The 24,848-nt window shown below is 48.7% G+C and overlaps 1 protein-coding gene across 4 annotated transcripts in view; it reads left to right on the top strand.

Annotated features, from left to right (window-relative positions):
- Nucleotides 1–24,848, top strand: part of TEX2 (testis expressed 2) — a 672,400-nt gene that overhangs the window by 583,819 nt on the left and 63,733 nt on the right. For 3 of the 4 annotated variants that reach the window (XM_085617239.1, XM_085617237.1, XM_085617238.1), the window contains exon 9: nt 19,583–19,705. In XM_085617239.1, the coding sequence (XP_085473365.1) occupies nt 19,583–19,705 (123 nt within the window). The remainder of the gene's footprint in view (nt 1–19,582; nt 19,706–24,848) is intronic. The other variant, XM_085617240.1, reaches the window with a different exon arrangement.

The following is a 24,848-nucleotide window of genomic DNA, read 5'->3' as shown; positions in this document are numbered from 1 at the left end:
CCAGCCCACAGGCGTTACCTACGGTTCACAGTAGGCCACAAGCACTTTCAGTTTACCGTACTCCCCTTTGGCCTTACCAGCGCCCCTCAGGTGTACACAAAAGCGATGGCGGTGGTCGCAGCTCATCTGCGCAGATTAGGGGTTCCAGTCTTCCCTATCTCGATGACTGGTTGTTGAAGGTGGGCTCGCCTCAGGCGGTCATCTCCCATCTCCTGAATCCGCTGGGGTTCACCATCAATGTGCCGAAGTCACACCTGATTCCCTCTCAGAAGCTCCTTTTCATCTGAGAGGTTCTGGGCACAGCGCAGTTCGGGCTTATCCTCCCGAGCAGTGAGTCCGGGATATTCGTGCTATGATTCCGATCTTTCAGCCGATATCCCGGGTTTCGACAGCCTGACTCTGAGGCTACTGGGCTTCATGGCCTCCTGCATCCTGCTGGTGGACTATGCCAGGTGGCATATGCGGGCTCTGCAGTGGGACCTGAAGTTACAGTGGGCACAGCACCAGGGAGATCTTTTCGATTGCGCTCAGATCTCGGAGGGCACTGCACAACAATTGCAGTGTTGGCTAACGAACCAGGATTGGGTCAACAGCAGGTCCCTTTCCCTTCCCCTACCAGAGTTCACAGTGGTGACGGATGCATCACTTCTGGGTTGGGGCGGCCACATGGGGAGGCGGAGATCAGAGGCATCTGGCCGAGTCCGGGCTCCATATCAACCTTCTGGAGCTCCGGGCGATTCGTCTTGCACTGAAGGCATTCCTTCCATCTGTCAAAGGAAGAGTAGTGCAGGTGTTCACGGACAACACCACTGCCATTTAGTACTGCAACAAACAGGGCGAGGTTGGGTCGCGGACCCTATGTCAAGAGGCTCTTCGTCTTTGGACATGGCTGGAACATTAGGGCATGTCCTTGGTGGTTCAACACCTGGCAGGTTCTCTGAACGCCAGGGCGGACTAACTCAGCCTCTGGTGCATGATGGATCACAAATGGCGTCTTCACTCAGAGGTGGTGCAAGGTCTCTTTCAGCAGTGGGTAGAGCCTTGGTTAGATCTATTCTCCACAGAAGAGAACGCGCAATGTCAGCAGTTCTGCGCATTGGAATTTCCAAGGCTGCACTCGCTCGGCGACGCTTTTTGTCGCAAGTGGAGTTGCAGTCTTCTATGCACTTTTCCGCCTATACCACTTCTGCCCAGAGTGCTGAAGAAGATCAAGCACGACCGGGCCCAAGTCATTCTTGTGGCTCGGGACTGGGCACGAAGAGTCTGGCATCTCAAGCTCTTGAACATGCCCATCGATCCTCCGACCGAGCCGCTACATAACTGTCCTCTCAGACGTTTGGCAATCACAACTGCCTTTTTGGTTGCCATCACCTCTGCTCGCAGGGTGAGTGAGCTCAAGCTCTTTCTTACAAACCTTTCCAGGCTGTTCATCCAGACAAGGTTATCCTTTGCACTAGGCCTTCTTTCTTTCCCAGAGTGGTTACCTCTTTCCACATAGGACAGACCATCACTTTGCCCACCTTCTTCCCGCCCCGCATCCTTCTAAAGAAAGGAGAGGCTCCACTGTCTGGATCCAAAACGTGCACTTTCATTCTATCTGGATCGCACAAAACAATTCCGGGTGGATGACCAGCTCTTTGTTGGCTATGTGGGCACCAAGAAAGACTGGGCCGTGCAAAAGCGAACCATCTCTCGATTGGTCGTTCTTTGCATCAAAATCTGCTATTCCTTAGGGAAGAAGGAACCTCCAGTGGGGCTGCGCACCCATTCCACCCGGGCGACGGCAGCCACTACTGCTTTGGGACATGGTGTCCCTCTTCATGACATCTGCCAGGCAGCCACGTGGGCTTCATTGCACATGTTCACCAAACATTACTGCCTGGACAGCCAGGTCTGGAGAGACGGCTTCTTTGGCCGTTCAGTTCTCCAGGACTTTCTGGTGTGAACTTAGTTTGCAGACCCACCTCCAGGGTTGGCACTGCTGGGGTATCTATTCTAAGGTGAGTAATCCATAACTAATAGTCTCTTTCAGATGAACAAGTTACTAACCTGTAAGAGACATATATTAGTTATGGATTCCTCACCTTAGAATTACCCCAGGCATCAGACTGGATCCGGAGAAATTCTTCTTCAGCAGTACCCCTGAGTGTCGATAGGTAGTCATTGGTGTCGTGATCGCCAGAATGACATCACGGTATCTACTTAGATGCCGCCCCTGCACGCAGACGTCAGTTCTTTACACGCCAGAAGCACAGAGCCATTCAAGACACTAATCACTGGTGCAAAAAACTAGGGCCCTGAAAGGGAGTCCCATAACCTAGAAGTCAGTTCGCACAACGGGGAGGACGGGTGGGGCGGTGAGGAATCCATAACTAATATATGTCTCTTAGAGCTATATCGTTACCAAAGGTAAATAACTTGTTCTTCAGTTCCCCTCCATGAGAGTGCTTTCAACCCGCAATATCATGCTGAACGTGACTTTTTGGTGGGATCCAGTTCGTGGCGAGGAGTAAGATATATTTCTTATATCTACAGGGAACAGAGCTCTTTAAATGTTATCTTTCGAAGTATAGATGTTGGCACCATGTGTAAGGCATGGTATGCCCCCAGCCGCCTCATTTTCTTTGGATGCCACACTATTTGTGGAGTTTTCTATCCCACAGAAGTCTGACCTAGATGAATAATGAATTTTTCTTTTTACAGGTGCAGTAATGCTCTGGGTGCCCCACGCCCTGCTTTTATATTTAGCTCTCTTTAATATTTAGAGTTTTTATCACAGTATTCTACCACATTGGTTCACAGGTTGTTCCAAGAGTTTACGACACGATCCTTAACAGTGATTCATTGTTGTTTGGACGCAAATGTCACATGTGCTGTTTAGAGGAGTTTCCCCTCCCACGAGTGCTTCAGTGTATCTTGTATCCTAGTCTTTGATTTTGGCCTCGGCCTCACACCAATCTAGTATGTGCACAGAGACCTGTCCATTGACATGAGCGAGGCCCTGGACCTATCCTGTGACTTGTGTCTTTATTGTACAGATATTGGACTACTGTGCAGTGCTGGCAGCGCACCATGTGTTGTGAATCCTTAGTTTTGGCCAGACCTGTTAACCCTTGTCCCTGGGGTAGAGGCCTACTGGCCCATCTGTGTGAAGTTCTGCTTCTACATGCTTACTTCGATCCGAGTGATAACATTCAAAGGATATGTTGTGCATGTTTGTGTGTGTCGCCTGTGTGTTACATGCATAATGTGTGTGAGTGAACCAGATTCATGGACACCTGTGGAATCATTTGTGAATGCACCTGACCTGGCCTGGCCTTTTGCACAAGGTGGAGATGAGGTTGTTTTCCCAGACAGTGAAGGGAATTGTATTGCAGACATTCTTGAAGCTGGAGAGAGGAGATCTAGATGCTAAAGTGTTGGGAGAGGAGACACGGCTCCTTTAGATGTTCCATTAGTCTTTTGCTGACTAAGGAGCTGCTGAATATTCTTCCTAAAGCACTGCAGTTTGGGGGGATGGTGGAGATGGATGCTGGGACCGCAGGCTCTTTTGTACAGGTAAAGGGGACCCCTTGGGTGAGGCCCAGCCCTTTGTCTTTTGCTGAACACTCCTTCAGTTTGGCTGATGACAGGCAGGTGTAGCAAACTCACACCTCTGTTCCTTCTTTTGTGGGTACTTCAATTTGGAGACTAAATATCTGTGAGAAGCACCAATCTACATAAAGACATCCTCAAAAGCAGCCTGGAAATGACATTTGAAAGGAAAACCACCTCAAACCACTTTTAAAAGTGCAGACATTAGATACACATCTCCGGTTTGATTTTACTGTAAAACCAGAACTCGCTGACCCTCTTGTTGTTCCAGTTCCAAGTTCTCCATGATTAAGGAAGGGTGTGCTCCACAGAGTACTCGGAAAACTGCTGTGCAACCAGAGCTGATGCCCCAGAGGTAAGGGGACATCACCTGAGTTTATCCCTTGCTGGAGAGCTGTTCATTTCTTCTGACGTATCTAGATCAAGCCTGCCTGCTGAGAACGGGAAGTAACCTGCTAACCCTGCAGGAAGAGTAACTATCCAGGAGGCGCAAGCTGCAGTGTGACCCTGGTTTGCTGGGTCTGCAGAAGAGGGAGAAAGCGGGGAGCGATCTGAATGCCCATTCAGTGTCTGTAGAATCTTTACTACGATTTTTCATGAGAATCTTGAAGCTGTAGCATGACATAAGCTGCTGTGACCGAATTATGAATCTGCAGCATGTTCAACGTTGCTGCATGACCTGAGACCTTGGCATGACCTGAGCAGTTGTTCCCATCTAGCCAGTCTGTGCGAGGCCTTTCTTCCTGCTGAAGCTTGGTCTGTGCATGGTTACACCGATCTGTTTGCAACGCCCGAGTGGGGCGGGCCATGAGAGACATCACTGCAGCCATCCCTGACAGTCAGAGTCACCACATCATCACTGACATGATTACTGAGGAGGCCAAGAGGAACTGCCAGTGTACGCTAAGCCCAGAAGATGGAAAGCGTATGAGCAGAGGAGGAGCAGGGTGGCCAACCCGAGAGCTCAATCCAGTCATGGACTGGGAGGCTTGTGGGTTAGAAAGAGTGAACAGAAGAAAAGCTGTGCAATAACAGGAGAAAGGAGTGATCTGCATCTAAGCCTAATCACGCTAGGTATTGACCTGGGGATGGCACTGCCTGGACCAAAGGGGCAGCGGGGTAGGGGCAGAGCCAGAACACTAATTTGCATTGTGTACATTTTCATATTTGTAGTGTTTAGTTTTAGTTCACATTAAAGTACTTTTTGTTTTGAAAGAAAACCACGGGGTTCGACAATCATTTATTGTACTAATGTATGTGTGATAATGGCTGAGCTCTAGCACCCCCTACGTCCCTAAGAAGCCTGTATATTCTCGTCATCACTACTAGTGTGAGCAAAGTGCTGAAGGGGCTGTGATTGGCCCAATATGCAGAGCCATAGTAGGGCAGACCCTGGGGCATCAGTTAGACCACCTCAACCCCATAGTTGAGTCTCTGCAGCCCCTGCTTGCCCTATGGCCTCCTAAATTGAGTCTGACAATTGGTGGCATCTGTGGGATCCTGTAATAGCCAGTTGCAACTTGCAACAGTTGTGTAATAAGTCCAGCCTTTACACATTAGAATCTGCACATTGATATGGCAGATACAGGTGCAGTGGGAGTAGACCTTTACAGCCTGTCCTTAAATTCGTTCAAGGATCTGTGTTTCAGGAGAGGGTGGAGAGCTTACAGAATCATGGACATGGAGGTCCTTGTGAGGTACATAGGAGACCATTTAGAGAAACCATAGGGAAGTTAGGAAACTATGATGGACTCTTGAGAGGACACCAAGACAGGAACCCCAGGAGGGAAGTCTGTGGTTCCAGGCTCTCTTAGCTGCTTAGCACAGATTTTCCCCTTGCACACCCTGTGTGAATCCCCAAATTTGCTTTACAATCTTTCTCCAAGGTAACCACCATCGCTGATTTCTAGGGTATCGTTGTCACTGACTCTAGGAGTCATTCCCTTGAGTGAGTTAAGTCTGAATTGGAATAGGCCAGGGAGTTTGACAGGGAGAAGCTGAGATTTGCTCACCAGGATCAAGAGAAAAGGAGAGGGGGGAGAATTTGCCCATGAGGAGAGAAAAAGTGAGTGTGAGGAGTGTGAAATAGAAAAAAAGTGTATTAGAGAGAGAGAGAGAGAGAGAGAGAGAGAGAGAGAGAGAGAGAGAGAGGATAGGAAGCTCAGGATGGCAGAAGTAGTAACTTTTGTGAAAAGCGATTCCACTTCCGACTCTACCGGAGTAGCTGCTAACGTTCTAAAAGAGCTTGTGCACATATAGGAGGAGTGACAATTCAGTTGTGAATGGTCTGTGAGCTTTAAGATCACTTGCAGAGCACAGACTTTGAATAATGATCTAAAGCAGCCACTTTAAGTTGATTCCCTGTATTGGATACAGCAGTATGTGGGAGAATGCCATTGGCTGAGCATATGAACTATGAGCGAATGAGAAAACTCTGAGACTGCATGAGCTGAAGCTTGCTCAGTACCTTCAGAGGCTTGAAGAAAGCAAAAGTGTGGATTCATGGTGTGTTGCGTGACTGGCATGAGTGGGTGAGTGGGATGGAAACTGGTGATTTTCATGCCCTTAACCAGTTGCTGGTGACTGAGAGACACAAAGAGGATTGCTCTACCTCACTCTGGCCACTCCTGTCACAGCTGACAGAGAAGGATCCAGGGAAAGCTGCAGTGCTAGCTGATAAGTGGTTAGCTAACAAGATTAGCAAAGGCTGGAGCACAGACGTTACTCCTTCCAGGCGCTACTGCCATAACCCGTTGATGTGCTACATTTGTAAGATGCTCACAGGTGTCTGGAGGGAGCGTCAGAGCAAAATATCAGGACAAAAGGTCAGTTTAGTTACCCATCTGAAGAGGCCACGCAATTCCAAAATAGATGGCCAACACAAGTAGAGGTCAAAATTAACCTTGGGCGTAGCTGGCGTAGCGGGACTACACCGAGGTCCACGGATTGGGAACAAACTCCGTGGAACTCTGCTCCGCCACCTGCCTCCAACCCGCCTATTAAAAAATTATTAATACTTTATTAAAACCCCAAAAATAAACACTTACCTGTACAGACGGCGAGGAACAGGAGGAGGGCGGCAGCCCCGGGACCCCGGCAGTACAGGTAAGTGTTTATTTTTGGGGTTTTAATAAAGTATTATTCATTTTTTAAGAGGCGGGGTGGAGGTGGGGGCTGGCCAACTCCGCTCAGCTGCAGAGTAGGAATTTGCCCTATACTCCGCGTTCTATGTTGAACGCAGAGGAGGAAAATCTCCGCACACTCCGCTGGCTGAGCAGAGTTGTGGCCCGGGGTTAGTCCAAATACATTTATTATCTTTGGTTTATATAATACATATTAGGTCTGCTCAATCCTTCAACATGAAGCAAATATGTACTCAACCAGCGGAGTTTGACGGCCGCCATCAGGGGCAGTTGACAGTTTCTTCTGCAGCTCTAACGGTCGTGCCGGAAGCAGCGCTGCGTTGCTAAACGTCGGCTTAGAATTCATAGGCAGTATCGCTGGCATTATTGCTTTTAGATTTTTGATGATGTCCTTTTTATCAGAGCGGTACAAAAGAGGGTGGTGATGGACGGAGCATCAGAACCAATCAAACACTCACACCCAGTCAACAGATCTGGGTTTGATCCATCACCGTTCTTTAGCCCATTCTGCCACCCCAGTTCGGACATGGCCATATGCAAATCAGTCTGACCCTGTGCCTCATGGGAACAGTCCAGCCCGAACTGCCAAGCCATGCCTTCCCTGGACCGGAAACAAGCTTCCTAGGACCGGTTTCTGGCATTTCAGCCTTCTTCAGCCAGGCTTGCTTGAATCCAGTGGCAAAGTGAGCAAGGGACTCACGTCTGAGCATACCCTGCCAACTTATGGCGAACAAAGCGGTACAAAAGAGGGTGGTGATGGACGGAGCATCAGAACCAATCAAACACTCACACCCAGTCAACAGATCTGGGTTTGATCCATCACCGTTCTTTAGCCCACTCTGCCACCCCAGTTCGGACATGGCCATATGCAAATCAGTCTGACCCTGTGCCTCATGGGAACAGTCCAGCCCGAACTGCCAAGCCATGCCTTCCCTGGACCGGAAACAAGCTTCCTAGGACCGGTTTCTGGCATTTCAGCCTTCTTCAGCCAGGCTTGCTTGAATCCAGTGGCAAAGTGAGCAAGGGACTCACGTCTGAGCATACCCTGCCAACTTATGGCGAACAAAGCGGTACAAAAGAGGGTGGTGATGGACGGAGCATCAGAACCAATCAAACACTCACACCCAGTCAACAGATCTGGGTTTGATCCATCACCGTTCTTTAGCCCACTCTGCCACCCCAGTTCGGACATGGCCATATGCAAATCAGTCTGACCCTGTGCCTCATGGGAACAGTCCAGCCCGAACTGCCAAGCCATGCCTTCCCTGGACCGGAAACAAGCTTCCTAGGCCCGGTTTCTGGCATTTCAGCCTTCTTCAGCCAGGCTTGCTTGAATCCAGTGGCAAAGTGAGCAAGGGACTCACGTCTGAGCATACCCTGCCAACTTATGGCGAACAAAGCGGTACAAAAGAGGGTTGTGATGGACGGAGCATCAGAACCAATCAAACACTCACACCCAGTCAACAGATCTGGGTTTGATCCATCACCGTTCTTTAGCCCACTCTGCCACCCCAGTTCGGACATGGCCATATGCAAATCAGTCTGACCCTGTGCCTTATGGGAACAGTCCAGCCCGAACTGCCAAGCCATGCCTTCCCTGGACCGGAAACAAGCTTCCTAGGACCGGTTTCTGGCATTTCAGCCTTCTTCAGCCAGGCTCGCTTGAATACAGTGGCAAAGTGAGCAAGGGACTCACGTCTGAGCATACCCTGCCAACTTATGGCGAACAAAGCGGTACAAAAGAGGGTGGTGATGGACGGAGCATCAGAACCAATCAAACACTCACACCCAGTCAACAGATCTGGGTTTGATCCATCACCGTTCTTTAGCCCACTCTGCCACCCCAGTTCGGACATGGCCATATGCAAATCAGTCTGACCCTGTGCCTCATGGGAACAGTCCAGCCCGAACTGCCAAGCCATGCCTTCCCTGGACCGGAAACAAGCTTCCTAGGACCGGTTTCTGGCATTTCAGCCTTCTTCAGCCAGGCTTGCTTGAATCCAGTGGCAAAGTGAGCAAGGGACTCACGTCTGAGCATACCCTGCCAACTTATGGCGAACAAAGCGGTACAAAAGAGGGTGGTGATGGACGGAGCCGGTCCAGGGAAGACATGGCTTGGCAGTTCGGGCTGGACTGTTCCCATGAGGCACAGGGTCAAGACTGATTTGCATATGGCCATGTCTAAACTGGGGTGGTGTAGTGGGCAAAAGAACGATGGATTTAACCCAGATCTCTTGACTGGGGGAGAATGTATGCATTGTCAGCATTCCGTCCATCATTTGTTTGTTGTAACGCTTTTCGCCCTAAGTGGGATGGGTATTCCCAGACGTGGGACCCGTGCTCACTACGCCACTGGAGTCAAGCTATCCTGGCTGATGACGGCTGATAGCCAGAAACCGGTCCTAGGATGCTTGATTCCGGTCCAGGGAAGACATGGCTTGGCAGTTCGGGCTGGACTGTTCCCATGAGGCACAGGGTCAAGACTGATTTGCATATGGCCATGTCTAAACTGGGGTGGTGTAGTGGGCAAAAGAACGATGGATTTAACCCAGATCTCTTGACTGGGGGAGAATGTATGCATTGTCAGCATTCCGTCCATCATTTGTTTGTTGTAACGCTAGTCCTTTTTATCAGAGCAGGCAGACTGAAGAAGTGCTTTGTTCCACTGCATGGTAGCAGCAAGCACGGGGAGCGCCCCGTTTATGTTGCACAAGAACATCAGTGGCATAACGAAAGTTAAGGGGGCCTCCCTGCAACGGACAAAGAGGGTCCCCCGCTCCGAATTCAATCGGGAGCTCTCAGGCCTGAGTACTGTGCTTAGGGGGGGTCCCCTGCAGCTCGGCTCCCCCCCCCCCTCCCCCCCCCCCGCACAGCAGGGGCTGCAGGGGCCTGTGTTACACCACTGAAGAACATGTCCACATTCTGGTGGAGCAGAAATGCGTAATTGTGCTCCATGTTAGTGGTAGACTAGTGCAGTGTCTCCTGGCCTAGTGTCATATGTGTGTTGGGCTAGCACCGACTAGTTGGGATGGCTCACTTCTTTATCCCTTTGTTGCGATATTTGTAGACCACCACACCCTCAAGAAGGAAGAAGTAGCATACTCTGTACATGCTACTCTACACCAAAAAATGTGATTTATTGATGATTGGTAGTTGCACTGCCTGCAAACAGTTCTTCTTTGATATTGTGGTGAAATGACATCACCATCAGTGGTGAGCCAGACAGCCTGGAAGAGGGCAGGGCAGAGAGACTGAGAGACAGGGCGAGAGAGAGCTTGAGAGAGTGCAAGATGGGGGTTAGTTCTTTGGGGCATGGTATATATAAAACATATTTCCAGCCAGATAAACATATTTTAACCTAATCCTACTATTCTCCCTTGAACAAATACTTTTTGAGTCATTTTTGGTGCAATATGAAAACAATTTCGCATTTACTACTGCCATTGAGTCTTGAATCTCTTTGTGGAACACACATTTGATTTAAGCGGACATGTGAGCATGGAGACACCAGAATTCGAACCCTTAACTTCGAGTTGATAGTCATCCGCCTCAACCATTGGGCCACCAGTGACTCTCCATTGATCTGGATGAAACTTAACTATGACTTTTGATCCAACATGCATGTCAATCATGCTCCATGGGCGGGTGTACACTGATAGCTGGACCATTTACACAATAGGATGGAGGACAGGAGTGAGAGAGGAGAATGCACCAGGGAAAAAGCAGTAGAGAGGACAAAGAAGGGGAGATATGAGAGAGAGAGAGAGAGAGAGAGAGCAAGAGAGAGAGAGAGACCCTCTGGTATTGGTATGAAGATGGCTAGATAGGAAAACACCAAAGATACACAAAGCATGCTTTGAAGAACTCCTAAGGCCCACTCCTAGCAGCAGGGTCAGTGATCACACAGTCATGCAGCGTGGTGGGCGCTAGAAATGTCTAATTACATGTAAGCCAATTCTAGGCTAGGTTTCATGAACAGGCCAGAGTTCAGAGGGACATTAGAGGATGAATGCAGTCACCTCATTGGCTCCCAGCCAGCACTATTCACATTACGGACAAATCTCGTTCCTTACTTGCGGACAATGGACATTTGGCTAAAACTATGAAGAGTCCTCGTAAATAATGGATGGGTGGTCAACCTACATGCCCACCACTGTTGGTAGAGAGACTTACTCATTTCAGCGTGTGCTGTCCTCCTTCGTGTGCTCAACATTATTGGATTCAGGGACACTCCTCTCCGGTGTGCGATTACATTTCGAAAAGATTGAAGGGAGGAGCTAAATTGTCTCAAATTGTTCCCCCTGGTCAGACATTTAAAATGAAAGTGTTTCCAGCAGAGATGCTCAACATTTACCTGCACAGACAAGCCCTGTGGTTCTCCTGCAACCCTCTGCTTGTCTGCCTTACTACACTGATAATAGCGGATTAGGGTGACTGGATAGAGATGGTTTCTAGTCCGCAGCTTCTGTTGCTACTTCCCTTGTTCTCATCATTGCTTTCAAGGATGCTCCACATTAAGTCTTCCAGGCGATAAGGGCGGGAGCTTATTTGGCATTACGAGTACTCTTATTGGTCAGAGGCTATTGAAACAGACCACTTGTCCCCTTAGGTGGCTCAAGTGTGCCCCACTCAGATACAATGATTTATTTATTCCCTCCTACTACTCTCACATCCCGCTAACCTACTGCATTTTTAATATGCTAATAGCTGTCTCAGGCATTGGGAGGGAGAGAGAGATTTCCAGTACTTCCCTTCCTATGCCCACTTGATGGGTACAATGGATGTCCTCATTTGATATAATGTTAGTTTGCCGCAGTGCTGGGGGACGGTGCTAACTTGCCATCAGCATGTCTCAACATACTTCTGACACTTGAACAGGGCAGTGCCAGTGGACACTATATTCATTTCTTGCTGCTGCTTATAGGATTCTCTCGCCTGCTGGATTTGGAATCTGCTAACAGCTAACTGTGCTGTTCGAGGGAGCCACTCGCTCTCCCATTGCTGCGCGCCAATATTGTCAGTACCAAAGATGTCCTGCTTTTGTGGTACATGGTGTATCGGCGAAGAGGTGATGCTAGGAGCTAAGCTTGAGGCAGCAATGGTCGGATGGTTCAGAGGGCCTTCAAACAAGTCCCTGCTGCAGCCCGTCAATTCGCTCCCTCCCTGATGCCAGCTAGTGATGGGTGCACGAGTTATTTTACTGCCCTTGATTGCTTCTGCCTCCAAACCCTTGATTCACTCTCTCCCCGTGCCCACACCGTACCTCAGTGCTTCTGTGGAGTGCTGAGGATTGCTGGTGCTTGGTGGATCCCACAAGTTTTTGTTGCCGCCAGTCAGCTCACTCCCATGACTGATTACAGCTAGGGGCGGGGCTTGAGTCATTAAACCAAAGCCGGTAGCACGCAGCATTGCGCTGCCCTTGATTTCTGCCTGTGGTGCCCTTGCAGTTTCTTCCTCGCCCATCATACATCCGTGCTATCAGGAAGCCGGATGTCCTGCCGTTCCAGTGGACTCTGCTGTCTGTCAGCTCGCTCCCACCTGTCAATGTTTTTAGGCACCTAGGGGATTAGTTGTAGTAATTTATTTTTTATTTTTTTATGTTGTGTTTCCTTGCATAAAAAATTATTTTATTGAAAAATAATACAGAATAAATATTAAAGTGCATTTGCATACTTATTACAGTGCCTAGAGACCCTCACTGGTGATTAGCCACGCCATACTAATCCGAGTATTGTTATTCATATTAGAATCGTTCTTAAAGTGCATGTCACGTGTAGTGTGTTGCTCTTAGTGGCGAGGCCTTCCTTTTATGTAGTGCCTACCAGTATCTTAAAACGAAGCGCTCTCAAAAGGCAGACTAATACATTTAAACCACGAACAAAAAGACGATGGTGACAGGGAAATACTCCTCTGGCTAGAGTGTGAATGACAATATATAAATAATGACTGGAAGGGGCTGACCCACACAAACCAGTGGCACAAGGGTGCTGACACAAACCCCCAGGCGTAATGAAGTGTTCCTCTTTGGCAGATGCAGCATCTGAAGGATTTGATCATTTGGATGCTAGACAGGGGGTATTTTGAAGTGTTTACAATAGGTGCCCATACCACCCCCCTACCTCCCCGGAGTGGGTCTGTTTGCATGAAGGACAAATGCCCAGTTTTCGATGCTCTTGAATTGGTGGCCACATTAGATGAATGCATTTCTTTCGTTTTTATGATGGAAGGAGGTTGTGGTGTTGGTTCTGTATACTTTTGAAATGGTGGTGAATTAACTGTAGCTGTAGCCAATGATTCCAGTGTTACTGAATTGATCTTGGGAAAAGTTGCACGGCTTGCTACTGAAAGGGTGCTAGATTCGGAAACATGGAGATTTGAAGAGAGTTTGGTCAGTGTCAGGCCTTTTGGATGGGGATGAAGGCCTCCACAGAGGTTCATGGGTACAAGGAAGATTGAAAGTGTCTATCTTGGCTTTTTGCCATATGAGCTGCCTGTGTGTAGCGTAGAATCCGTAGCTCATTTTGACTCCTTTTGTAAGGGAGGTTGATTATGTATTAGATTAATATCAGAAGGCTTTATCATGTTGGATGTATAATCTCGAGAGAGCATACATTTCTAAAAGGCTTGAATTGGTGAATGCTGATCCTCTTGAGCATGCAAAGGTTGATTTGGAGTTTAAGGAAGGTAAACCCCCGTACACTTGGATAATCCTCCTTGTGGCATATTAATAGAGAGCTGGGGTGTGAATGGGATATTGGATTGGAGATGGTGTCTACATTGTTGTGTCTAGTGTTTTACAGGTGGACATTGGATGTCAAGATGTTGAATGTGTTTAATTAGGCTTTAAAACCTGAGGATGCCAAGGTACATAGCCACATCAAGTGCCAAGATATGATACACCAGCAGATCCTGGCCTCATCTAAATGGCCTTCCCCCACGATGACCTCAAATAAATTAACTCTTTAACAAAGCCCTGCTGTAGACAGTGCTGGGAGTGGGCAGAATGTTAATAGCTCTGTGCTGGAAAAGGAAAGATCCTCCGAGTATAGCACGATGATATGGGAACTCGTACTTGTTAGCAAATGAAAAGTTGGCACGTAACCTAAATCAGACACAAAAGACATTTTAAAAATCTGGTCACCTCTACTAACATACATGCCTAGAATTGATCATAGTAGAGGTTTCTCATCTCCTACGCTGAGGGATTTACAGCTGTTTGCCTGATTGCTAAGATCTTGTCTCAGGTATACACTCTGGCAGAAGACAGTGTTGGGAGTGCAGACCTTTGATTTTGAGCTCTTGCTTCCCATAGGCACCCTGAGAGTACACCTACCACCTCTGGAGAAGTCAGTCAGAGCGGGAGATTATAATGTTCATATTTGTTGTCACTACTGTTTTGTGTTGAAGCATGAACCTTAATAAAAAATATTTCAGGACTCCTGTGCTTACTATGTCACCAAGCATTTTTCCCTTTTTTCGTAGCAAATTAGAAGCTGTGTGTGGTAACTGCAGGATTTACAGAAGATAGTGTTTTACAATTGTTCATTTATTTCTGAGTGCTAAAATAGATAGTGATGAACGGGGTTCATACAGTTACTTGTCCGATGGCATCCAAAGCATTTATGGTTGGAGGTGGGTTCCATCACGTTCTGATGGCCGCAGACTGGTGGAGCAATTCTATTTACAAACTGTTCTATTTTTATTTGATGCCGGTTGAAAGTGTGGCAAGTTCTATGTGCCTTCAAATGAAATGCGGATTTTCCACAGTCCCGGGGTCTTATCCTAGCCATGATGAGACCTTGCCCGTTCATGTCCCTTGTTCTTTGCAGAGTTCTGGCTTAAGGTCGTTAAGGTGGAAGATTGAGAGTGGGATGAAAAAGAGGTTATGAAGCTCAATGGAAAGGAGTATTTTAGATGTCCAGTTAAGCTCATGTAATGGAAGTGACCTTTTTAAGAGAATGTCCGTCATTCGCAGATGAAGCAAGGAGTGTTTGTTGAAGCTCTTGGCATTTTTGGCTGTGGTAAATTCTTTTATTGAATTTATCTCTGAGTTCCATTAATAAAATCAAAATATTCTTACCACCAATCTAGCTAAATTCTGTATCCTCCAAGGTAGATATCAACTGGATAAATGTGCCAATTTGGTATTCTATAGCTGTCTAATCTACAATTAGGACGGCATTACATATAACTGTACTAAATGGGTCTGTATCAGTTTCCCCAGAGTTCCAAGGCATCACAAAGGGCTCAGCTTGGGATTTTGTCCTCTGTATTGTCACAAAGAGCTGTAGTACCCTAACACAGCCTGATTTTGTAAAGGAAAATATCATTTTTCAGAGATGATATAAGAGTTAAGAGGTGGGGTTTGACCAATTGGAGAAGAGTTTCACTCATTGTCCTGTGAAAACCATTCAAAGCCTAGCTACGTACACCACAGTCACTGTCCCAAAGAATAGGTATACCCTGCCTCTTGTTATTATTGTACACTGATGTACTTAATCTGTCCTATATATGCAGTGGAAAACCACAAGGGCCCCAGAGCTGCTTTTAGCCACAGCCCTATACAAAATGAAGAAAAGAAATACGTGCCGGCTCCCGAGTGCACAAACAGAGATGCAGTTGGCCAAGAAAGTGAGCTTGGAATTGTTTTGTGTTTCTGTTGCTATTGTTGTGGTTTGTCTTTTTTATTAATATTTTAGTGGGTTTTGAAGGTGCTTGTAACCTCAAGCTCAGACATTTCACATGTTGTAAATGTCCTTGGGCTATAAGGTGAATGTGAAATATTTCCACCAGAGCATTGTGTTACAGGAAGTTCCCTCCACTTCTCTCTCTTTATGACATTGGTTTAATGAGGTTTCTAGTTTCAGTAAAATCAGCTTATGGGTTAATGATCCTTTTGTTCTGTGTTTTGGTTTCCTCTGTCAATACGTTTTACAAAAAACATTTGATCACATTACACTGTGCTCTTGATGTTGGTCTCGACCGTAATTTATAATCGACAATTTTTTGGCATCATTACAGACTACTGTATCTTCCTGTTCTAAAAACCTTCTATTTATAACGGCAGCTTGTCAAAGTCAGGATATTTCTTTCTTCAGACTTGATGATTGCTTTTAAAATATTTTGTTTTGTCTGACCACCCATCAACCTTGCATGTTCAAAAGACACCAAGAAAATGGTGGCGTTGGCCTGGTTGCTGTTTATCTAGCTCATTGGTGCTTCAAATCAGATCTTGAAACACTGAAATGTTGTGGACATATAGGCGACAAGCTTCGTGGTACACCCACATATTTCATTTGAGGGGCGTCAGTATCATAAAACCCCAAAACAATTTGGAGGAAAGTATTTGCTTCATATGGATGTAAATTATGAAAGTGTTAGTCCACGAAAATTAAAAAACATACAAAGGTTACTGTGTAATGAAGGAGGATTTGGCCAGAGCAAGTTGTATCTAAATTTACTGAAAAAATGAGAGTAGTTTAAAGTAACACCAGCCTGATGACATTAGATGATCATAACAGAAAGTAAGAATAGAGGCATGGAATGACCAACAATAGAAGTCTGTCCTGTATAAAAAACCTATGGTAACAGTAAAACGCACGTCCTTGTTTTAACTTGGTTATTAATATTTAATTGTTCGTTACACATTTAGGCTGACATTGAAATATTGTGCTTACCGGATTTAATGTACTACTTTCTCAAGCCAATATATGGGACCTGAGAAAGTAAATTGTGCTTATGGATATTGGTTGCAGAAAATCAGTGTGTACCGTGCTGCAAATGTGGTATTTGTACACAATCTGTATCAAGCCAGTCTTCGGCTGAACTCATCTGTTGCTAGGCTCAAGCACCTCTCTAGGCGCAATGCGAATCGGTTAGGTAACAAGCCGATTCCCTGAACTGTCCACATGGTAGACGCACATATATTCTGTTCCAGTACCGCCGGCAAGGGAGCACCGTCATGTACCGTCCGCCGCAAGCCGACAAGTTCCAAGGGTGATGCATGATCTTGATGTCCATTTGAGTTGAGCTCGAAGGCTGTGAATGATCTTCCAATATGCAGTCTGCCAGAAGGAATGCGCTGCTTGCCACAATGATTTAACTCACATTAGAAGGGCTCATTCTACGTCATAGAGCATCTGAGGAGGTGATTGGGCAGTGTTTGTTAATGCCAGCAGGCAGGATTTCAGCTTTTCTGTGCACTGGCATAGACTGGTGGTCACTTTCATTGGCTTCGGTGGTTTCCTCTTCGACCGTGTATGTACTCAGACTGTATTGTGATAGGCACAAAAAAGGTCATAGCTGACAAGAACAAGGCAAAAACAAGTGAAAGAAAACCCAGTCTCCCTGCATGTTCCTAGGAATCTGTGAATTATTACACAAGAAGTGAGCTGTGTCCTTAAGAAGTCACAGGCGTCAAAACGCAAATGTTAATCCGGCTTCGCCATGATCGACCCTTGCTATCACAAGCAGGTCTTTCAAGAAATGGCTCAACTATCACTCAGAAAATGTTGTGAAACAGGTTGCGCAAAAATGTGATCGCTAACACAACATTTCCCAAGCAAGAATTGTGTAATATTTTACATTCCAGTCCAAAGTTTTTTGTTTGTGTAGTGCATGGTGCTAGAGTTTACAGATATCCACTTGAACAAGGCATGCTCTTTGTAGTGTGGTAAAGGCACGTGTCAACTTGTGTTATGAACTAAACCAATAGTGTCTGGCTGTATTGTAGGTCCAGTAAGGCCTACTCTGGTCTTTATTGTAACAAAGGACGTCTTTTTTTAAATGTTTTAGAAGTGTCCTACAGAGGACAGGCTGTTGCTTGCATGCGGGAAGCATGGTACTGCCAAGTAGAAACAAGCTGTGTCGGACCCAGTGCTCACCGATACATCCTTTGTACAATCCCAGGGTCAGCGGTTGTAGGGCTACCCATGAACACCCAGTCTTTCCTATTTTTATTCTAAGTGAAGGTGTACTAGGGTGGTGTTCTAATAACAACGTGAAGTAATATATCAGTACCACATGAACCTAAAATTCGTTTTGGAATTGAAGGAATCCCAGATGTAAGTTGAACTTAGGGCATCAAAACGTCTTCAAGAACTTGATTCAGATCATCTGCACAGGTTCAACTCACAAGGAACTTAAGGCCAGATGTACAACATTTTGGGATAGTGATTTCGAAATTGCGATTTTCCGCAATTAGGGAATTGCTATTCCTAATGTATGAAACCTGTCTACTTTTAGTTGATGTTTCCTACTGATAGCAAATCGACCTACTTCATGAATATTAATTAGGTAGGTCTCAGTTTGTGGCCCATTAGGAATGATAGGTATAATAGGGATGGTGGCCTGCTGGGATCAGCAGACCACCATGTCTGTGATTGCTTAAAAATAAAACTAGCTTTCTTTCTTTTTTTAATTCAGCCTGTTTTCCATAAAGAAAAACAGGATGCATTTCAAAAACAAAAAAATGTAACATTTAGCTTTCTTTTTTTAACAGGAAGCAGTTAGTGGTTTCTGTTGCTTTTTAATACATTCCCAAAGGGGAAGGTGTCCCATGGGGACACTTTTCCATTTTTTAATGGGTTACCACCTCCTTTGAAGAGGTGGTAAAATATTAATGTATTGCAACCGGAATTTGGTTGCAAAACCTTTAGTATATAGCACCAGGGCCGGCTTTAGGGCAGTGCGACCGGTGTAGCGCACTGGGCACTGACCTGGAGGGGAGCACGGACCTCAGGGTGGACTCTGTGTTTGGCAATAACTTAAGATTCAAAAGCACCTGCTGCAGAGTTCCTTGTGCGTCCAACTTTCAAGCAGCAATAAAGATGTCAAGATAACTCTTTTTATTAATGTTCCTGCTAGAGAGAGAGGTGGAGTTTTGTCTAGTGATAGCTTTGACTCGCCATAAAGTAGAGCAGAGGGTAAATATGCCTGCTGCAAAGAACAGATCTATTTTTTTATGTGGATAGTGGATTAGTAAATCCAGCCTTTACCAGCTCTTTAAAACAAATTAAATGTATGTGAGAGAGGGGCTATGGTGATGATGGGCACTTTTGCAGGGTGGTAGCGAGGGAATCACAATTTACAGTGTGTACATTAAAAAAAGCATTTTTGAGGTCGCAAAAGTCCCTAATCTGCAAATCTGACTGTTTGTCACCTCAAAAATGCTTTGTTCATCTGGCTCTTAGTATTTCAGGAATCTAACTTATAGGGAAGGTTTTTTAGCTGTCCGAAATGTAGCGGTGGGGGGTGTAAATGTGTTATTATATGTACGAGGAGATGCCTACCCCATAGTACATGGAAAACCCAATGTGGTTTTTCATATGCATGACTTTTCCCAGCCTGGAACCGTACATACAACTTCTCCTGTTAATGGTAGGAGCAATAGTGTTCTAGAGTGCCAATGAGGAAAGTGTATTAACATACTTAATAGGGAATAATGTAAGAAGTTTCTCCAGAGTAAATTATTTTCTTAATGTCGGAAAACAAATTCGTATCCACATTTTCAACACAATGGCGTTCTGCTAGAGTAGGCATGGAGGAACAGTGTGTAAGTCTTTGACTTGTACATACTCCAAGCGTTTTTTTGTGAATCCACAAAAAGTTTAGAATATGGACAATTTGTAGACCTAAATATACAATGTGTGAAATTCTGTCCTTTTAAGAAGTTCCTGTCAATCGGCCCTAGCATGACAGAACTATCTGTGGAGGTGTCACACAAGTGCACCTCCACAGATGGTTCTGTGGAGGTGCCCTCTTCATTTTATGTCATCGGGCGTGTCGATTGCCTGTGCCAGACGTGGATCAGTTGTAACGTGGACACCTCATGATCTGTCTTTCAGAGCCAGGCCGCGAGCATACTGCCTTGCAGACAGTGACGAGGAGTCCTCCAGTGCTGGCTCGTCAGAAGAAGACGATCCTCCTGAAGTGGCCGGAGAGAAGCAACTGGTCGTAGGGGCTGAAGGGTAAGACACACAAGTCTGCTTTTGAAAGGAAACACTAATCTGGTCCTACAGGTTCCACTGTTTCAAGTTTGGGTATCCTGCACTAACGTTGCTGCATGCTTGTAAGCTTCAAAGGAATGTTGAGGAGTGAAGGTTTTCGACCTGCTTGAAGTATCGATTGTCATTTTTTTCTTTTGTTTTCTGCCAACACTGCAGACTACTGTCCCCATTCAGTTTACAGCTGGTGAGACCCGGGCTGCTCTCTGTGGACAGTTCAAGGGAGTATGCAGTTCCTTTTAAGAAAGAGAGGGGAGAGGGAGGAGCCTAGCGCGCAACCAAGATGGCCGCGTAGGTGCGAGGCTCCCGAGGACCTCCGCAACCTCCTACGATTATCCTGAAATTATCCTGCCCTGGATGAGGGGACTATGTTGGTGAACCTGAGCTGAGGTGGCACCCGTTTCCCGCTTCCAAATCGGACCTCGGACACCGGAGTGAGCACCGATTGAGGTTTGCGGCCTTCCCCTCGCCGGACCCCGGATTTGCGCTGTGGGGTGATCCAGTGACAAAGTGAACAACAGCGGCAGGCAGGGCCTGGCGACTCGCGTACCCCGCACTTTCGCTTTCGCTTTTACACCCCCTTGTCGTCTCTGCGAGGTTGGGTCGCGGAGCCACTGGTGTTGGTGTGGCCTTGCTGGGAGACCCTGCCTGCCTGCAGGCTGTGATCCACCCCGCTGCTCTGAGGGGGCCCCCCCGGAGCTCGTGGCCCTGCTTTCCTGCCCTACACGACGTGGCTGGTGCTGGGAGACTGGTGGCCATGGCCACGAAACAAGATGGAGACCGGGCAAAGACCAAATCGACCAGGCGTGGCGCCGTCCCCCAGGCCAACAGTATGGACCGCTATACCCCCCAGAAGGGATCTCCCGATGGACCGCGTAAGTCCCCTGAGAGCCCTCCTGATGCCCCAGACCTGCCCGCAGATCTGACTGCGAGATGTCATGGGCGCCATTGCCGAGATGAAGGCCTCGGTGGGCCAGCGGTTTGATACACTGGCGCAGAAGATCGACTCGGTCCTCGTGGATGTTGGCCTGGTGAGGGCCGATCTTTCCAAAACCAACGACCGAGTAGATTCTTTGGCCCACACCGCATCGGGCCTAACGACAGATGTGGCGGCCTTGCAAACAGAGGTGCGCCGGCTTAGTCAGGCGAGTGCGCTTATGGATCGGCGCCTGGAGGACTCCGAGAGTCGGGCACGGAGGAACAACATCCGCATTATCGGGGTGCCCGAGGGACGTGAGTAGGCGGCGGCGGATCTCTTTGTGGAGGACCTGATTGCTACCCATCTCCAGCCACGGGGGCTGAGCAAACACTTCGCTGTGGAGAGGGCCCACAGGGTTCCCGGGGGAAGGCCGAAGGTCGGAGCCCCTCCGAGACCTCTCATCGCCCGGATTTTCAATTTTCGGGACAGAGACGCTATCCTGCAAACCTCCAGACTGCATGGACCGGTCAAGCTTGACAATATGGAGGTACATTTTTATCCTGATTTCACCCCAGCGGTCCAGAAGCAGAGACTGAGCTTCCTAGGCGTCAAGCGCCGTCTTCGGGACCTAAACCTCAAATACGCCATGCTCTTCCCAGCCAAGCTGCGAGTGGAGGTGGATGGTCGCACGCACTTCTTTGATCGTCCCGAAGCGGCCGGGGACTGGCTAGATACTCTGCCCGGGGATCGTGATCGGGGGGGGCGGGGGGGGGGGCGGCGGGGGGAGACGGCACGCTGGATCAGGACTGAGGGTTTAATATTGGGCCTCACTCTGGACGAAAATGATGCCACTTTCGATTCTGCGTCAGTTTTTGTAAGTTCCCCTCCTATGGAGGTTGTGTTGGGTCTATTGGGGGTTCTCCCTCCTCCTCTAGGGGGTCTAGTTAGTTTATATATATATGGGGCGACAGGCACACTGCACGTTGGGGGGGCTGTTCGGGCTCATGCAGGGGTGCAGGGAGGGGGGAGTTCTGTTGGGGTGGGTGGGTAGGGATGGGGTGTTGTTCGTTTTTATCACAAGGCAAACGTATTTTTGTGTTAGTTCTAAAGTGCTCTCCGGGGGACGAATGATGGCTTCTGTATATGATGGGGGGTAGGGAATTAACTTTGTTGTCTTGGAATGTGAATGGACTGGGGGACAGGATCAAACGAGGTGTGGTCCTTCAGTTTTTGAAGCGAATCTCGCCCGATGTAGTCTTTCTGCAGGAGACACACCTCATTGGCAACTCCTTCTGCGCCATGAATCGGCGTGGCTATCGCCTAGTGGCTCACTCGGGCTTCACGTCTGGCTCAAGGGGTGTGGGCATCATGGTGAAGAACTCGCTCCCGTTGGAGGTTGATGAGGTGCTCCACGATGACAGGGGACGGTACACGGTCTTGGTGGGAAGACTGGAGGGCAAAGTGGTTGTCTTTGTGTCAGTATACATCCCACCGGGGCTGCAGTCGACCACCTTTGCGGACCTGGGGCGCCTTCTCCTTGGCCTTCCGGGGGGGCTTTTAGTTGTGGGGGGGGATTTTAATGCGGTGGTATCTGGGACTGTGGATCGTCACCCCCCTAGGGACCTCCCCCAGGCACAGGCGTGGCTACCCGGCCTCATGGATACATTTGGATTAGTGGACTGCTGGCGTTTAAAACACCCCACGCAGCTGCAGTACACTTTCCACTCGGGAGCCCATGGTAGCCTCTCACGACTAGACTATGTCCTTGTCCCGGCGGCCTATGTTGGGAGGGTGGGAGAGGTGCGCCATTTGCCACGGGGTATTTCGGACCACTCCCCGCTCCTACTGCACTTTGATGTCTTTCCGAGGGGTGAGGGTAGGGTGGTCTCAATCAATCCTTGGTACCTGCGCGACCCCACCATTCGCGCTGAATTGATTAAATCCCTTCAGCGATATTTTGATGAGAATGTGGGGTCCGTGCCTTCGGCTGTACCGCTATGGGAGGCCTTCAATACAGTACTCCGAGGGGAGGCCCTATCCCTTATTTCCTACGCCCGGAGGCGCGAGCGGGAGGAGGTGACCCGGATGGAGGCTGAAATAGCCGAGTTGGAGGGTAATTTAGAAGGTGGAGTGACGGATGCCGCATTACGTGTCCTCCAACTCAAGCAAGCGGCCTATAGGGCCCTCGTCACGGAGGCTGCCAGGGGCCTCAGTAGAGAGCAACAGGGGCGACTGTATGATGTGGGTGATAAGGCTGGTAAACTTATAGCGTGGTTGGACAAAAAAGAGAGAGCGAATCGTGTGGTCCCGCTGATTGAGAAAACGGATGGTGTGTGTGTAACTGAGCCAGAAGAAATCGTCTCCTGTTTCGCGGATTATTTCCGTGGGGTGTATTCCCCGGTGTCTCCCTGCTCGGAAGAGGATTCCCGTGCCCTGCTCAGTGATATCGCGCTGCCGTCCCTTTCCGGGGATGACAGGGTGTCGCTGGACGCCGCTCCCACCTCCGACGAGATCGCCCTCGCCATACGCTCGGTCGCTTCCGGCAAGGCCATGGGTCCGAATGGTCTCCCTATCGAGTTGTACAAGCTGCGACCGGATACGCTGGCACCCCACCTCCGGGCTATGTTCCTGGCGGCACACTCGGTGGGCTCCCTCCCGCTGGACCAGCGTCTGGCTACAATCGTGGTCATCCACAAGGAGGGGAGACCTCGGGACCGGGTTACATCCTATCGGCCCATTTCGCTACTGAATGCGGAGCCCAAGATTCTCGCCAAGGTACTGGCCAATCGGCTGGTCGGCGTGGTGGGCGATTTGGTTCATCAGGACCAGTCTGGATTTATCCCCCATCGCAACACAGCCCTTAATCTGCGGCGTTTGCACGGTGTGCTCGCACGTGCCCCGTTCATACGGGAGCCGGCCATTTTGGCGTCCTTAGACGCCACCATGGTGTTTGACACGCTTGAATGGCCATATATCTGGGCGATGCTTGCGAAGTTTGGATTTGGCCCAGGGTTCATCAGTTGGGTCAAATTGCTGTATTCGGGCCCATTGGCGCAGGTGGTGGTGAACGGAAGAGTATCGGCTCCGTTCGAGCTGGGCCGGGGCACACGACACGGCTGCCCCTTATCGCCGCTCCTCTTTGCACTTGCCTTGGAGCCCCTGGCGGAGTGGCTGCGGTGGGAGCCTTCCATCCGTGGTCTCCGCTGGACCCCTGAGTATGAGGACCGCGTATCCCTATACGCTGATGACATCCTCTTGTACCTAGCTTCCCCACGTAAATCACTCATAGTACTGGTTGATGTACTACATTCATTCGGTCGTAACTCCGGTCTGGTCATCAACTGGGCTAAATCGTGTGTGTATGTTCTCTCCGGGGAGGCTCCTATCCTCCCGCGGGGCTGTCCGATCCAGGTCGCCCCGCAGGGATTTAGGTACCTGGGTGTCTTCATTACTCTGGACCCGGAGGCTCGGTATGATCGGAACTTGCTTCCCCCCCTCCAGCGTCTGAAAGAGGATGTCGTGCGCTGGCGGCGTTTGCCGCTTTCGCCGCTCGGCCGGGCGGCATTGTTTAAAATGATGTCGCTGCCGCGTTTCCTGTACGCGTTGCAGAACACTATGGACCTCGTCCCAGCGCGCTACTTCCGCTAAGTGGAGAGTTTGCAGCGCCGCCTGTTCTGGGACGGGAGGCCACGTATTGCCCTGGCTAAGCTGACGCTCCCATGGTATGACGGGGGGATTGCCCTCCCGGATATTAAACGGTACTATTGGGCCTCCCAGCTAGCTGCGATTAATCAGGGCCTATATGGGCCCGCCTTAAACCCGGCGTTTGAAATGGATAGGATGCTACTTCCAGGTGGTGACCATAATCGAGCGCTCTACTCTAGCGCGCCCGACGCTCGCCTAACGGGCCCCACGCGTGTCATGGTGCGAGTGTGGCACGCGGCCAATGCAGCTATGGGGTGGAAGGACCGTTTGACCCGGGCGTCACCACTATACGCGTCTGAGCGGTTGGGCTCCTTGTGGACCTCGAAGGGCTTTGAGAAGTGGGACTTAATAGGCATCAGCAAAGTGGGGGATCTCTGGACGAGGGGAGGATTTAAAACGTTCGAGATGCTGCAGACGGAATTTCAGTTGCAGGGCAGCGAGTACTTTCGGTATTTGCAGGTCCGGCATGCGCTGGGCTCCGTC

This window comes from Triturus cristatus, chromosome 7 (assembly GCF_964204655.1).
Source record: "Triturus cristatus chromosome 7, aTriCri1.1, whole genome shotgun sequence".
Taxonomy (NCBI): Eukaryota; Metazoa; Chordata; class Amphibia; order Caudata; family Salamandridae; genus Triturus; species Triturus cristatus.
Note: the sequence above shows the minus strand (reverse complement) of the source record. Positions and strands in the feature narration are given on the sequence as shown.